The following is a 14117-nucleotide window of genomic DNA, read 5'->3' as shown; positions in this document are numbered from 1 at the left end:
ACAAGTCAGAAAAGCTTGGTAAAAAGTCCGAAACACACTGAGTTCACCTGAGTTGTCGTGACTCAGTGAGAGCAGCTGAGTCTTCCAGGCGGTGAATTCCATGAAGTCAGCCTCCATCTTTGAGCGGAGGAACTGAAGGCTCTGAGTGATGGCTGGCTGGCTCCCTCCGTCACCCACACAGATGAGCGGAGTGAAGACGCGCTCAACGCTCAGAATCTCGGCTGCCACCGCCGTCATGTGGTCAAAGGCAGAACAGCATGCGCTGAAGTTGCTCCTAAAAAAGCACCAAGATGAGCACGATAGGGATGGCTGAATAGCTGAAGAGGCGACAGACCTGGTGTGGAGAACTCCCTTGGACGTCTGTTGAGAAACTCCATCCAGCTCTTGCACCGCGCTCTGGCTCTGCTTCAACATGATGCACACGCGCTGATTCAGCTGGGTCCAAGCCGCGTCCCCCTTCCTCATCAGACCGCAAGGGGGCAGTCTCTGGCCAGGCAGGGGAGACATGCACCTCTGGTCAGGCAGCGTGTCGGGACAGCACTGCAGGAACCAGGTGAGCTGCTGCAGGAGCGTGGAGCACTGCGCCGCCAGAGCTCGGCCCCGCTCTAACCAGCTGTGAAGCGAGTCCTGTGGGGGCAGTGAGCAGCCCTGGGCCTGGCAGGAGACCTCAGTCTGGATGTCCTGGACGTTGCTGGCTAGTTGCCTACAAATCAAGGAAAGACGAAAGAAGCTTTTTAATCTCAAAACTTCCAACCAGTGGGAGGCGCTGTATGAAGACCTAAAGACATGTGCGGCGTAAGGAATAAGCATGGAGATCACAGCTCACCTGAAATGGACCCACTGCTCAGTGAGCGTGGTCAGACGCTGTCTTTGTCTCAGGAGCAACTTGAACAGGTGCGAGGAGAAACCTCGACAGCGCTCGATGTTCCCCAGGCCCAGCTCCTGCAACACACGCAACAAATTTCATTTCAAATAATCCCCATAAGAATAAAGCATTTACAGCATCAGGTGAAGTTACAGGGGCCGTGTTCACTAGTCTGCCCGCCACTTTTAGTTAGCAAATGATCATGAGCGGGTCTGTTCTCAGGCAGATGTTCAGCACTCGTACTTTGACAGCCTGCTGGAGAGCAGTCTGCAGGGCGGTCCTCCGGGCCCATGAACGGTAGAAGTACTTCTGACATCCATCCCATGCTGTCAACACCTCCGCCATCAACCTGCAGCAGAACTCCATCACAAATCTGTGGCTTCAAAAATACCCTGCTCCACTCAGGTCTGATGCTCACATGTTCTCCGTCTGCTGGCTCCTGACTGCAGACAGAGCAGTGGCCATCTCCAGCGGCTTCAAGCACAAGGTCTTCTCTGGCTGAGCCGTTCTGCACCAAGTTAGACCCTTGCGGTAGGACAGCCCTACAAACAACACACAGTTTCAGCAGGGTTTCTTTTTTTTTTAAGCGTCAGAGACGGAGATTTACCTATATTAGACAGCATCTTAAAGAGATCGGAGAGAGCTCTCTGCTTCTGCTGAAGGATGTGCTTGACCTCTGATTTCTGCTTCTCTTTCTCTGCAGTCATGTCAATGGTCAGAGCCTGGAGGTCCCGCAGGTGACTGATGACCTCCCCTGATGGCAGGAGAGGGGTGAAAGATGAGAACTCTGTCTTTACCTTTCACAGGGATACTGAAGGTGATGCCGTTCACATGACCCATAGTGTACAAAAACTGTTTCTTGACTGGAAATTGAACCTGGCTGACCAAGGTGAAGGTGTCAGAACCCTCATTTGTTGAAGGATCGGAAAGGAGACGGGTGTTTGTGTTCCATAGGAAGAGAATGTATCTTTTTATTTAAAATGAGAGAAGAATTTGAGCTAAAATTAGCCTAAGATTATCAAAAAATAGGCATTATTTGGCCTGGCCTCTGTGGCACCCCTGCACTAGATGTGTTATTAAATACCAGTGAAGTTGTCCAGATCTTCAGTCAGCTCCGGGGCTGGATGTTTCTTCTGCAGAGTGACACACATCGTCCTCATCTTCCTGGTCAGAGCTGCGAGTCGTCCTTGTAGAGACAGAGGGTCCACTCCGTCTTCGGGATCTTCCACCTGAAATCCAGCTCTCTCTCAGTGACTTCCTCATAGTCTTCATGCGGTTTCATCAAGGAAACCATCGTACCTGCAGAACCCGTTCCTTCCCAGGCAGATTGGACTTCAAGGCCTGGTGGACCCGCTGCAGTGGGCTCTGATCCGGGTTGATGTCCACGCTATCCAAGCTGGGTCCATGCTCCACCAGAGCTGGGAGACACGGGCCATTCAGTGCCTCCTCAAACTTCTTGACAAACTTGAACAAAGTCCTGTAAAAAAGACCAGCATGTCATTAAAAAAAAAAAAGTATGAGGGTCAAACACGAGTGACACTCACCGGTGGGTCTTCTCCACCGACTGCTTGATGGACCAGAAACTTACATCGTTCCATTTGGAGATCTTTACAAAGTCCTAACACAACAAACGGCGTCGCATCAGCCATGACACAGGAGCCTCACAGATCTCAGATGCTCACCTTCAGCTCTTTCTCAATTGGCTGTCGCAGCTGGACGACCTTGCTCTGAACAGAGTCGGAGAACTGGCTGTAGTACTTGTGCAGGTTCCAAAGGAGGCTGGACAGAGACTCTATTGGGAGAATGGGCCGTGTGAGCCAGGTAGATGGACACACATCAGGGTAGGAGATTGGTGAGGACTGACCTTGACTAGGGTCCTGGGACTGAAGCAGGAGGTGGCAGTGGAAGCTCAGCAGCATGTTCAGTCGGGTGTGGAACTCCCCGAGGGTGGAGCCTTCCATGAAGGCCTGCAGGGTGGAGGACACGGAGGACAGAGGGGGGGGCTCCTCCTCCTCTCCTGGAGAGCAAGGTCGACTTATTGTCGTCTCAGAAGTAGCGCACAAATTTACGTCACTAAAGTGCCGAACCTGTGGGAGACTCAGTCCTGTGCTTCTGCAGGTAGCCCTCGATAAGTTGGTAGATGGAAAACCAGTGTTTGGTCGACTTCTCAGTGTGTCGTTTCACAGCGTTGTCCAAGCTACAGGACCAACAGCTGCAAGCACACGGCGGAGAAAGCGATGAATGAGGAGGAACTTGAGGCTCCGCAGTCACTGTTTTGGTCTCTTACTTCAGCTCCAGTTTGCGCCACTGGATAATGAGCTGAGTCACAGGCTCCAGGTGTTTCTGCAGCGACACCGTGCGGCTGGCGTTGTTCTCCCAGTCCTAGAGAGAGCAGCGAGAGCCAAGGATACATATGTGTAACTTGCTTTATGTCCGGTTCCATCCGGAGCTCACCTGGGCTTTACTCAGGAGGATCTCTAGTCCGTTGAGGAACCTTGCCAGGGGACTCGCCAGGCTGAAGGCCATGATCCTCTCCATCACCACAATTAGCTGGAAGACAAATAAAAGAAAGAGAAATCTATTTTTAAATGGGTTTGTGCAGCATGTATTATGAGGCGACGTTGGTCAATGAAAATAAAGTTTGTAGGGGGAAAAACAACCCTGACTCTGAGTCACAAAATATCTGACAAAATGGTCCCAAACATTTTCTAATAAAACTTTAAAAATGTAATTCTTTTCTTTCAAAAGACAAGACGAAAATAGTAGAATATAGCGATGTGCCAGTGATGCTTCATGAAAGATCCTAAGCACAGTAGGGGGCGCTCTGGATTTAAAAATGATGTGAGGTTTCATTGAAATGGTTGTTCAAATCGAGAGAGTTAAGAGCAAATAGCGCCATCTAGTGGGCTCTGACAACAAGTAAAATCAAATAAATTACTAACTTTTCTGACACTCTTATCTTAATAGGTCTGTCACAGTCGGACAGTGAAATGGTCCATTCAACCGACCTGCACGAGCGCAGGGTGCTCAGGCCAGTCGTCCAGCCTCTGCTTCACGGCGCTGCTCAGCTGCTCCAGGACAGGCAGACACAAGCGGCTCTGGCTCATGTTGGGCTGCAGGTAGAAGTCGTACGGCCCCTCTGAGGCGACGGTGAGTTCTTGAGAAGCACCTGAGCCCAGCACTGTGTTCTGAAGGAGGGTGGAGAGCAGCAACCCGGTGCCTACTAACTTCTGGTCCAGTTCAGCGTCTGGAGGGAGCCACAGAGGGAGTGACTCGTATGCGTGAGGCATGTTGAGGATGAGACTCGCTCACCTGTCAGGTGATAGAAGCGTGACATCACAGGGACAGCGATCTGGTACGACAAGACCAGAGCTGTGATGTAGTCCGTGCTGCGATTGGCCGGCGCCTTGCTCTGGTACCACAGTGACCGAGCGTATCCCTGGCACAGCCGCTGATGGATGTTGACCACAGCGGTGAGAGACGCGGGTGATAGAGAGGCACCATCGCCAGCGTGATCCAGCGTTTCCTCATCCTCCGGTCCTGAGGGTGCCGGGGCCTCAAGAGAGGGCTCTGATGTGATGTCACCGAAGTCCTGGAGATACCAGAATCTACTTGAATTCAAGCTCCATGATCGGGTTGTTCAGTAAACGCACATGTTGATGAACACATTCATATATTCAACCCGTGACCCTTCAGTACCTTGTTGAAGTGAGGAAACTGACGCCTGAAGTCTCTTTCCTCCTGCTCGTCCTCAGTCAGTCCGGACCCGTGGAGTCTGCTGCGACTGCGGTACAGGCTGGCCTCCTGCTGCTCCTTCTCCCTCTGCTTTCTCTCCTGCTCGTCCCACTCATTCACCAGAGCCTGCCATGGGACACACACGTGCAAACAGTCCAGGCGAACATTGTAACCAGCAGCTTGAAACTCACCTGGCAAATGTGTCTGAAGAGGTCCTGCGCTTGGCCCGTGAACTCCCTGGTGGTGAGGGCATGGCACTGCACGTAGAGCATGGCATTGAGCAGCAGAGTGGAAGTCTGAGGAACCACCTGCTGGAGGTCCGGCTGAGGCAGCAGCTTCGTCAGGCGAAGCAAGACCTCGATACACTCTCGGGAGCACAAGTAGTCCGCCTGGACCAGATGGGACTGCAGGCTGGGGGTCATGGAAGGGAAGGAGAGCAGGCAGGAGAGCAGCTTGGAAAGACCGGGCACTGAAGTGAGAGCCGCAGCCACCTGGGAGGCCACCAGCCTCATGCCGTGCCGCAGCTGTCGAATCCCGCAGTGTATCGGCCCGACAACATCGGGATACATCGGAAACTCCTCCAGCAGACGCTGACAAAACCGCAGCTGAGAGTTCTGCCACACCGACTCCTCCTTCAGAAGTCCCTGGATGGAGGACCTGGCTTTGGAGGCGGAGGAACCCTGCAGGGCCTTGAGAAGGTTGGAGAGCAGGCCTTCCACGGCTGAGGCCTGGCCGATGGTGTTGAGATAGTGCTGCAACTCCTGGTACAGCCGTTCATACTGAGGCGAGCTGGGGCGGCAGGCCTGCTTCCTGGACAGCTCTGAGATCTGCTCCTTCACCTGCTGCACACGTATCCACAGATACCTGCAAACAGGAGCCCCAAGAGTGGAGGACAAAGTGAACTCATGAATGAAGAACTCAAATAATACAGTACAGTTTCAATTGGCTCTTGTTCCACGTTGCAGGTTCAAACTGCTGCTGACCTGATGCGGGGATGCTGGAAGCCATCAGTGGTGCTGCTCTCCTCCAGTTCCGCTCCAGTCATCAGCTGGGAGGACAGGCTCCGTCCCCTCCACTCATCTTCTAGCAGGGCCAGCTGTCAGTGAATACAGATGTTTGTTCCACCTTATCAACCACATAAATTCAACTTCATGAATCGCAGCTCAGTCAGATATAAACTAAACATGATAAAGGGGTATAAAATGCCTGAAACTTTCTCCCCCTTCTGTCATATTGGGTCCCACTTAACCCACAGAGCGGTGACCGACCTCTTGCTGGGCGTAGCGGAGTTTGTAGGCCCGCTTCACGGCCGGGTCAAAGATGGTCTGCGGGGTCCATACTTTCATCTGCAGCAAGCCCATGTTGACCCAGAAGACACCAGAGCGGGTGAGTGTGTTGCTGCCCTGGACCTTGCTCTGGACATACTGCTGAATGCAAGTGACACACGCCTCCACTAAACCGCACGGCAGCAGGTTGGGAGGCAGGAAGTCCCTGAGGACTTTCTGAATCTCCTGCGAGGCGATCTGTGGGTCTGGGGCTTCCAAAAGCCTGTGGCAACTCTCCATGTAGCCTTCCTGCAAGCTCAATGGAAGCAGTTCCGCCATGCTTTGCAACTGCCGTTGCAACACAGCACCCTGGAGTCGCAGGTCTGTTCCCCTGTGGAGAACCGCAGTGATCAGTGAAGACAAAGTTGAGGAGAAGGTTCTCATTCATACCTGAACTCAGCCAGAGCTGGGAACGCCAAGTTCTCCCACAACACAGTGGAGACGTCCTGCAGCTGGTGGACTCTCTCCTTCCACTCCCCCAGGTTCACATGAGAAATGGACAGAAGGGCATCACAGGATGGTTCCCAGTGACCACCACTCTCACTGTTGCTGAGCACTCCCATCATGCAGCGTGTCCACACCGCTTTGCTCAGCAAGGCAGGGCCCTAAAAACACACACATGTATAGACTCGAACACCTGACAGGTCGACTGATCAGGAAAGTCTATGTACCACGTTCTCTGCTCCCCTCTGCGGCTTCATAGCTGGCTTAATGTCAGGATTCAGAGGGTTCCATTGGAGCCAGGAGTCGGGGTCTGAAGTCACACTGCTGGTCCACAGAGCATTCAAGGCTTCTGAGAGAAGATCGCACCACGCAAACTGCAACGCTTCTGCTGGCTGCAACACACAAGTCTCAAACTCAGTTCACCAGCGACTCACAACACGGGAGAAAATGTTTTTCAATTCTCCATATTAATTCTTGACATTTAAATTTTGATCTCCACTGAATGTTTGTAGCACTTGTGGGCCGCACAAAATGACTTGCCAGGCCAGACTTGCCCCCCGGGCCTGGCGTCTGACACATTAAATAGACTTGAGATGGGGGCGCTCTTACAGTGCATGTGCTTTTAAATACAAATCTTGGCCACCAACTGATCCTCACCTGGTCACTGTGTAGCATGAACCAGAGCGACTGCAGTTGGCTGACGTTCATGGTTGTAGACTGCAGGCAGAAGCGGAGATGCCGGGACAGCTCCTGTCTCAGACCCTCTTTAGTCTCGACGCAGCTACAGATCAATGAATAGTCAGGTGAAGAGCTCACACATGCTGAGGGGAGACTGAGAAGATCAAGTCTCACCTGGGAGCCAGCTGTAGCAGGTCGGCGTTGAGTCGCAGGTGGTTGAGAACCGCCACCCCTTCCATCAGAGGCCAGAGCTGGGCCCGGCGGCTGAGCTGCTGCAGCTCCTCTCGGGTCAGCTGAACCCCAGTCTCATCACTATCAACTGAGGGTGGTGTCTGCATGAGCCCCCGCTCTGACATTTGATGCTGCTGCTGCTCCACCAGGGACAACAACCGGTCCAACACTCCTGACGCAGCAAATAAAAAAAAAAAGCAGTCAAAAACAAAAATCTGAAACAGAGTCTCCTGCCAGAGTTTTACCCGTCATGAGTGGATCCAGCTGGTTGTTGGCCAGGAGAACCAGACCGAGCGCCTCCAGCAGACTCTCCTTGATTTCAGGCCCAAGCCCGGCACTCTGCAGACGGACCAGCTCCTGTTTCCAGGAGCGCTCAGTGTGATCCAGCCTCAGTTCCTTCACATCCAGAGCTTTGCTCATGGTTCTGAGTCGAGACGAAGACTCGGCCACCGACATTACCTGCAGGGATTTTTTATTTAAACTCAGAGTCCAAACTGTCGTTGCAGAGAACCAAACCTTAAATGGCAGAGCTTTCCCCAGCGTTTTCTGAATGCCCTTCAGCGCCGTGGCCACACACACAGGCGCCGACAGGACGGTCTGGATGGCCGATGAGACGGCCTGCAGCTCTTGGAAACCTCTGTGGGGGGATTCAGTGTCAGAAGACGTCACACAATGCTGTGAATTTTAAATTCCATCTGTGCGAGACAACAGTGGCTCAGACTATTGCTTGAATATGGCACAGCACCCCCTAGATTCTCCTCATCAGCCACTACTAGTGCCCTTTTCTAGATGACTGATGGAGTCAACAACTATTTAAGATAAATGTAGCCACTGTAATTATGACATTAAATTTGCGAGAGTTTCATACTCAAAGTCGGCAGCAGAGTCGCCCAGGAGCAACTGTGGCAGGCGAAAGATGAGGTGTTTCTGAACCCACTGCCAGTGAAGCGACAACACAGAAACCCCTGCAGAGTCAGCGGACAGGATGCAGCTCACGTCCCAGAAACGGTCGCGCCACTGAAGCAGTGTTAGAATCTGAAAACGAAAAGCAAAAGTGTGAAACCGACTTGCTTGAGCAAACAAAACAAAGTACAAACCTCAAACATGATGTGGTCAGAGATATAAGGCAATCCATTCTCCACTGCCAGCAGCATGAAGCCATCCCATAGGTCGAAAAAAGTGCACAGGTGGATGAGGACCGGGTGGGGAAGGTGACCCACGTCCACCATCCCTGGGAGAGAGCAGACATGTCAGAAGGCCGTTTACCAAGCCGACGTTTGGGACATACCTTTGCTGAAGGCTGTGGCCAGTCTCAAGGCAGAAGTGGGAGCAGACTTGTTGACAGTATAGGAGCAGACCACCGAGTTCAGTTCTCTGTCCATCATCAGAGCAATCCTACACAAGAGCACATCGCCGTTCAGTTGAAACTAACCAAGAATGAGATCATAACTGATGATGATGAATACAGTTGCCGCCCTACCTGTTCGCAAGAGCGTTCAGTGCATCTAAAAACTCCATGTATCGCTCCTCGTCCTCGAAGTTGCACTTGCTAGCAAGAACATCCAGGTACTGCTTGTTCCAGCGCATGTCCATCAGAATCCGGTACTCATCTGCAGGCAAGACGATGATGGTCATTCTTCAGTATTGCTGTGGTAACATTCAAGCAGCTTACCGGTGTGGTGCGGTTGCAGAAGCTGGGCCAGCGACTTGCCCTTGGCTGCCAGTTTGCTGCCGAAAATGGCGTTCAAAGCTTGGTGGCCCGCTTCCACCTGGACCACGGCGGAGTCTGATACAACACAGAACCACTTCTTAGCTGGTGAAATGTTTCACATTATGTGTTTGCACTGACCGGAGGAGTGCTTGTGAGCCTTCCCGAGGTGAGCCAGCCAACTGCAGCGGAGGAACCAGTCAGCGTGAGAAGCTCTTTCTGTCACCAGCCTCACTGCGGTAGGGATCAGCTGAGCGACGGCGTCTCCTCTGAGGTCAGCTGCGGAGCTCAAGAAGACTGAACCGTCATGGCAGCCGCTGCCTTGTAATGCTCTTCGGAGGTCGCTGAGACTCAGGGGGCAACTTCTATAAGGAGACACGCAAGGCATTACTTAACAACTCTTCTCACAGACCTAGTGCTTTTTATATCAATAATACAACACGTGCTTTGATTTCTTCTCACCGTTTTCCCTGCAAACTAAGTGAGTTCAGGCAGTAGCACAGCAACTGTCCATCTCTGAGGACAGCAGAGAAGCACGAGTCCTCCGAGGAGCGCAACGCAGAGGGGATTCCATCGGGCCAAACACCAGCAGACAGCAGACCACTACCCCAGTCCTCTGTGTCCAGGATGGCCAAGTGTTGCTCTATGAGCCTTTGTGCTTCCTACAGCACGAAGTGTTTAAAAACAGCACAGATTTGCACATCACACTCATTGAATGCATTCTGGAGCCATTTTCTCAACAGACAGATAAGCCACGAAACAAAGCTACCTTCTGAGCGCTGGTGGTCCGCTGACTGAGGGAGTAAACCTCTCTGCAGGCGTGCAGCAATGCACTGGGCAGATCAACTCCTCTGTGCAACTGACACGCCAGCAGGGCGGCGGTGTGGAGCAGCGAGGCCACAGATGAGGCGGGAGAGTCTACCAGGAGCAGCACAGGGTGAGAAAAGAACAACTTTAAACTGGACCTCCTCTGACACTCACCCCAGATGGCAGCTTTCACGCCCTGATGAATCTCCACCAGAAGATTGAACACGCACTCCCCAGTCACTCCGACAGCGTGAAGCAGGGTCTTCAGATCCAGGGAGTCCCAGCACACCCCTTCACTCTCTCCAGGGATGAAGACCTCCACACCTCTGTTCCTCATTGCTCTTGAGAGCTCTCCATTCACCGGATCCATGGCCAGGAACAACCTGCACAGCTCCACTGCTCAGTATGTTTTCCTACGATATACAGGGTGAGATCAGTTACCGAAAGTTGGGATGTGGGGAGATTTTAGGGGTCTGTCCGTCTATGACCCCTCGCTCATTGATGGCCAGGGAACCCCCTGGCTCCAGCAAAGCGTTGAGCCGGTCGAGAACAGAAGCACTGAGAAGAGAATTCAAACATTAGGGCTCTTGGAGCAGCACCTGCATAAGCTTTCAATGAAATAACATGTTCCAAATTCAATTATTTTATGACAGATTCGCTCATAAACAGAGATCATAAATTTAGAATGAAAAACAGGTTATTTTTTGTATTATTTTTTTTATTTTCCTCAACAACATGCTTCTTTAGTGTAAAGCGATGGAAACTAATAACAAAGTTAATCAAGTATTCAATGTTAAAATGTTTTTCGGAGGAAAATAGGAAAATATCAAGGGATAGTCGTTGTATATCAGCTCATATTTTATTAATATATTACTATATTATTATATAGTAATAATAAAAAAAAAAGTCAGTGTGATGAATTTAAAAAAAGAAATGAGATGAATTTAAAGAAAGGTTCCTTCATTACACCTGCAAATAAAGAGGCGGCTCACCTGCAGAAGTTGACGTTGTCCATGAGCAGCCAGTCTCCAGCTTGGAGCGCCTGCACCAACATGCCGTCCCGCCACTCAAAGCCCCCGTTGGTCCCGCCCTCATCCAACTGTTGAAGACTCTTCTTTAACAGCGAGAAGTCCAGCTGAAGCTTGGACATGTCTGCAGGGGAAGCAACAGACGCGTGAGACAGGTGGAGAGCTCAGGAGCGGCCGTCGCATTTTACCTGTGAACACTTTGAGTTTGGTGTTGAGCTTCTGCAGGAGGACGATGATGACTTCCAGTTTATTGACAGCCTCACAGTCCAGGCTTCTTCCCAACCCCTCGACTCCGTTTGCTCTCAGCCAGCGGCAGAAAAGGCCCCAGGTCTGCAGCAGGAACTCTGTGTCGTGGATGCTGACATCCAGGGACATGAGCCCACGTCTGATCACCATGGCGATCATGTAGTCGACGCTTTCCAGCACTTGTTGCCATGGCCGCATGATGTCCACCTGGGACGATAGAGAGAGAGAGAGAGGTGGGTGACCACTGGCACTGCAGGTAACAGAGATGTCTTACCTACCTGTTCAAATCCTCCAAGAAGCTCGGTGGTGTCCATGGCACTGTTCATGGGCATGACCCGGAGACGATGGCCCGTCAGCTGAGACAGCAGTCGCACCAAACTTGTCTTGGCGCTGCCAGTCGGCCCCACTAATATAGTCATCCAGCCCATCTCCACGCACTTGATGATGGACTCCAGGGGTCGCAGGGACTGATGAGTGATCGACAGGGGAGGGTCCAGAACCACAGGGGCCCCACCGCTGCGTTGCAGCACAGAGAAGCCCACCTGCATCATCGGAAGACAGCACCGTAAGTAGCATTCCGCAAGAACGGGATCTAGCGGCAACTTACCTGCAGGTTCAGCGGTGTGATGTGGAATTGCCTGGAACCCAGGTAAGGCTCAAAGTCCTCACCGAAAACCTTCCTGAACACAGTCAGGACCTTTGAGGAAGAAGGTAGAATGAAATGAGGTGGCCGAGAAATGATCCAAAACGGAGTTAAAGACAGTGTTGGCGCTATATAGCCGAGGCAGTAAACAAAGTAAAGTGAAAGCACCTTGGCCTTGTCCATCTCAGTCCTCATCCTGTCTTCATACACCAGGGCCACATGCTGTCCAGGGTTGTAGAAGCCAGGCGACTGGTCAGCTTCCATCAGCTGGCACCAGCGGAACATGTCGCGGAGGTTGAACTCCCAGGGGCTTCCCTTTTGGCCCCACTGTCGATCCACACACACCTCCTGGACCAACTGTTTTTGTGGTGAAAGACAACATTTCTCTCATAAACCAACTGGTCTGGATGGCTGAACTCTCAAGTCTTGTTATATAGAGGTTACGATGACATACTAAGGAAATATAAATAGTTATATGCCACACATATAGGAAGGAATCAATAGTCAATTGAGTTGATATTCATGAATTTGTTTTGAACAATAGGGTGAAAACATTTCAACAGACGCACAGCGCTCAAATTCGCGTCTCGGTTGGGAGTTAGCATGATGTCATGTACCAAATGCAGTAATATACATCAGTTTAAGTTTAAGTAAAGTGGCACTTAAGTTGTTTATAGCTAAGTAAGCACTAACATTTAAATTTTTCTTTTGATGTGAAGCTACTATGAAAGCATGGGGGGCTTTTACAGAGGTCTCAAAACACAAATAAAACACAAAGAAAATATACGAAGAAACCCCTTATATAACAAATGTTGTCTAATGGATTATGAAGGACGTATGCAAATTGATCAAAACAAACAAACATTGGAAATAATACAAATTAATGTTAGAAGCAATGAAATTGAAATAAAATAATGTTTATGATTCAAATGTTTGTGTTGTGTAGGTGTGTGTCAAGTATCAAAGCATGAAAATAATACTGAATATTATTTTCAATGGAGGGCTTCTTTACTCACCGTTTGGCTGAATTCCACCATTTTCGCCACAATTTCTTTCTCAATATTTGGAAAGACTGAGTTTCCAATGAACTCCATGTCTTTACTGCTGAGCTTGTCCACAAACACCTGACAGTAATGAACAGAACAGATTACTAACCCAGAGCGATGCACAGTATATAGAAGGTAAAGCCAAACAAGTAACCTGAGTGAATCTGTTGAGGAAAGATTTGGGGAGACCCTTGCGACCACCTCCCTGAGTGAAAGGGTTTTGGCAGCCAAAAATCCTGGTCTTGTCCTGCTGTACTTGGAAGCTCATGCCGAGTTCAGGAATGTAGATCTCGGCTCGGTGGTCGAAGCATGCGTTCAGACCTTCCAGGACCGACTGAGAGGCCAGATTCAGCTGAGAGCAGCAAGAGAGACACTTAAACATCACACAAAAGCAACAAACCTTCCACTTCATCGTTCCCCACCTCATCCAGGACCACCCAATGGCCTGCCTTGAGGGCAGCTAGAAGTGGACCATCCTGCCAGGCGAACTCTCCTCCCTTTCCTCCCTCCACTGGTAGATCCGTCCCAAACAAGTCGGTCACATCCTACCGGCGACACTCGCCGTCAGCACCTCCTTCACATGGAAATTCTCAAGAAGACGAAGCAGTACTCACGGTTTGCTCAGAGAGATTAATCCGCACCAGGTGGTTTCCGGACGCTTTGGCCAACGCTGACACCAGACTGGTTTTCCCCACACCAGGAGAGCCTTCCAGCAGCACGGGCCTCATCAGCTTGAGGGCCCGCAGTAGCCTCTGGGCGTTCAGTGCTGTGGTTCCAGCTGTGATGGCATAGTCCTGGAGATCCTGGCTTTCTGTCTGAGGTCCTGGATGAAGACATTCAATAAGAAATCACAGTTTAGCATCAATGATCTTGCTGTTAAAAGTTAAATTATCACTGACAATGATATTAAATATCATGATAATGATAGTTTTAGTACTTAATTATAGTGATAACATTTAGTACATTTCCACGCTCTTTGTAAAACACATACCTCAGCGAAAGGAGAAATGAAACTGGAGCACGTTTGACTCACATAGAAGGTTTCAAACCTTCTCCTAAACTCACTATCTGATCACAAAAACTGCAACTTTAAATAGATTTTGTTGTTGAGAAATGGTTCATTTGACAGTTAAAGGGAGTCATCTTCCTACCCAGGGTGATGTAGAAGGGGTCAATGCCGAAGGAGTCTTCCCCCCATTGAGGGTTTCGAGGAAAGCTGCTGTCATAGACTTTCAGAGCATCCAGCATCTCCTGACTGAGATCAGTGATGTTGCTCAGCCTCTTCTGCAGGAAGGTCAAGCACTGCATGCGAGCCAGGAGAGCATTATCTGCACTGGACGAGGTGGTTCCTGCAGGGGCAC

At 50.7% G+C, this 14117-nt stretch overlaps 1 protein-coding gene across 4 annotated transcripts in view; it reads right to left on the bottom strand.

Annotated features, from left to right (window-relative positions):
• The window catches only part of mdn1 (midasin AAA ATPase 1), a 34638-nt gene that overhangs the window by 5682 nt on the left and 14839 nt on the right, over window positions 1-14117 (bottom strand). For all 4 annotated transcript variants that reach the window (XM_053887511.1, XM_053887512.1, XM_053887513.1 and 1 more), the window contains exons 35-80: window positions 13908-14105; window positions 13371-13579; window positions 13179-13301; window positions 12911-13108; window positions 12727-12834; window positions 11879-12067; window positions 11675-11764; window positions 11346-11609; window positions 11010-11274; window positions 10786-10945; window positions 10235-10351; window positions 9968-10176; window positions 9756-9904; window positions 9449-9648; window positions 9128-9351; window positions 8951-9064; window positions 8759-8888; window positions 8567-8673; window positions 8376-8509; window positions 8147-8313; window positions 7795-7915; window positions 7524-7737; window positions 7222-7450; window positions 7027-7150; window positions 6597-6761; window positions 6316-6530; window positions 5869-6256; window positions 5584-5696; window positions 4792-5464; window positions 4565-4726; window positions 4178-4457; window positions 3874-4112; window positions 3320-3415; window positions 3153-3247; window positions 2953-3077; window positions 2730-2882; window positions 2548-2657; window positions 2410-2483; window positions 2165-2342; window positions 1950-2094; window positions 1473-1619; window positions 1284-1407; window positions 1109-1214; window positions 827-942; window positions 335-703; window positions 48-274 (exon numbers count right to left, since the gene is read on the bottom strand). In XM_053887511.1, the coding sequence (XP_053743486.1) occupies window positions 48-274; window positions 335-703; window positions 827-942; window positions 1109-1214; window positions 1284-1407; window positions 1473-1619; window positions 1950-2094; window positions 2165-2342; window positions 2410-2483; window positions 2548-2657; window positions 2730-2882; window positions 2953-3077; window positions 3153-3247; window positions 3320-3415; window positions 3874-4112; window positions 4178-4457; window positions 4565-4726; window positions 4792-5464; window positions 5584-5696; window positions 5869-6256; window positions 6316-6530; window positions 6597-6761; window positions 7027-7150; window positions 7222-7450; window positions 7524-7737; window positions 7795-7915; window positions 8147-8313; window positions 8376-8509; window positions 8567-8673; window positions 8759-8888; window positions 8951-9064; window positions 9128-9351; window positions 9449-9648; window positions 9756-9904; window positions 9968-10176; window positions 10235-10351; window positions 10786-10945; window positions 11010-11274; window positions 11346-11609; window positions 11675-11764; window positions 11879-12067; window positions 12727-12834; window positions 12911-13108; window positions 13179-13301; window positions 13371-13579; window positions 13908-14105 (8343 nt within the window). The remainder of the gene's footprint in view (window positions 1-47; window positions 275-334; window positions 704-826; window positions 943-1108; window positions 1215-1283; window positions 1408-1472; window positions 1620-1949; window positions 2095-2164; window positions 2343-2409; window positions 2484-2547; window positions 2658-2729; window positions 2883-2952; window positions 3078-3152; window positions 3248-3319; window positions 3416-3873; window positions 4113-4177; window positions 4458-4564; window positions 4727-4791; window positions 5465-5583; window positions 5697-5868; window positions 6257-6315; window positions 6531-6596; window positions 6762-7026; window positions 7151-7221; window positions 7451-7523; window positions 7738-7794; window positions 7916-8146; window positions 8314-8375; window positions 8510-8566; window positions 8674-8758; window positions 8889-8950; window positions 9065-9127; window positions 9352-9448; window positions 9649-9755; window positions 9905-9967; window positions 10177-10234; window positions 10352-10785; window positions 10946-11009; window positions 11275-11345; window positions 11610-11674; window positions 11765-11878; window positions 12068-12726; window positions 12835-12910; window positions 13109-13178; window positions 13302-13370; window positions 13580-13907; window positions 14106-14117) is intronic.

The sequence above is a fragment of the Synchiropus splendidus genome, chromosome 15, assembly GCF_027744825.2.
Source record: "Synchiropus splendidus isolate RoL2022-P1 chromosome 15, RoL_Sspl_1.0, whole genome shotgun sequence".
Taxonomy (NCBI): domain Eukaryota; kingdom Metazoa; phylum Chordata; class Actinopteri; order Syngnathiformes; family Callionymidae; genus Synchiropus; species Synchiropus splendidus.
Note: the sequence above shows the minus strand (reverse complement) of the source record. Positions and strands in the feature narration are given on the sequence as shown.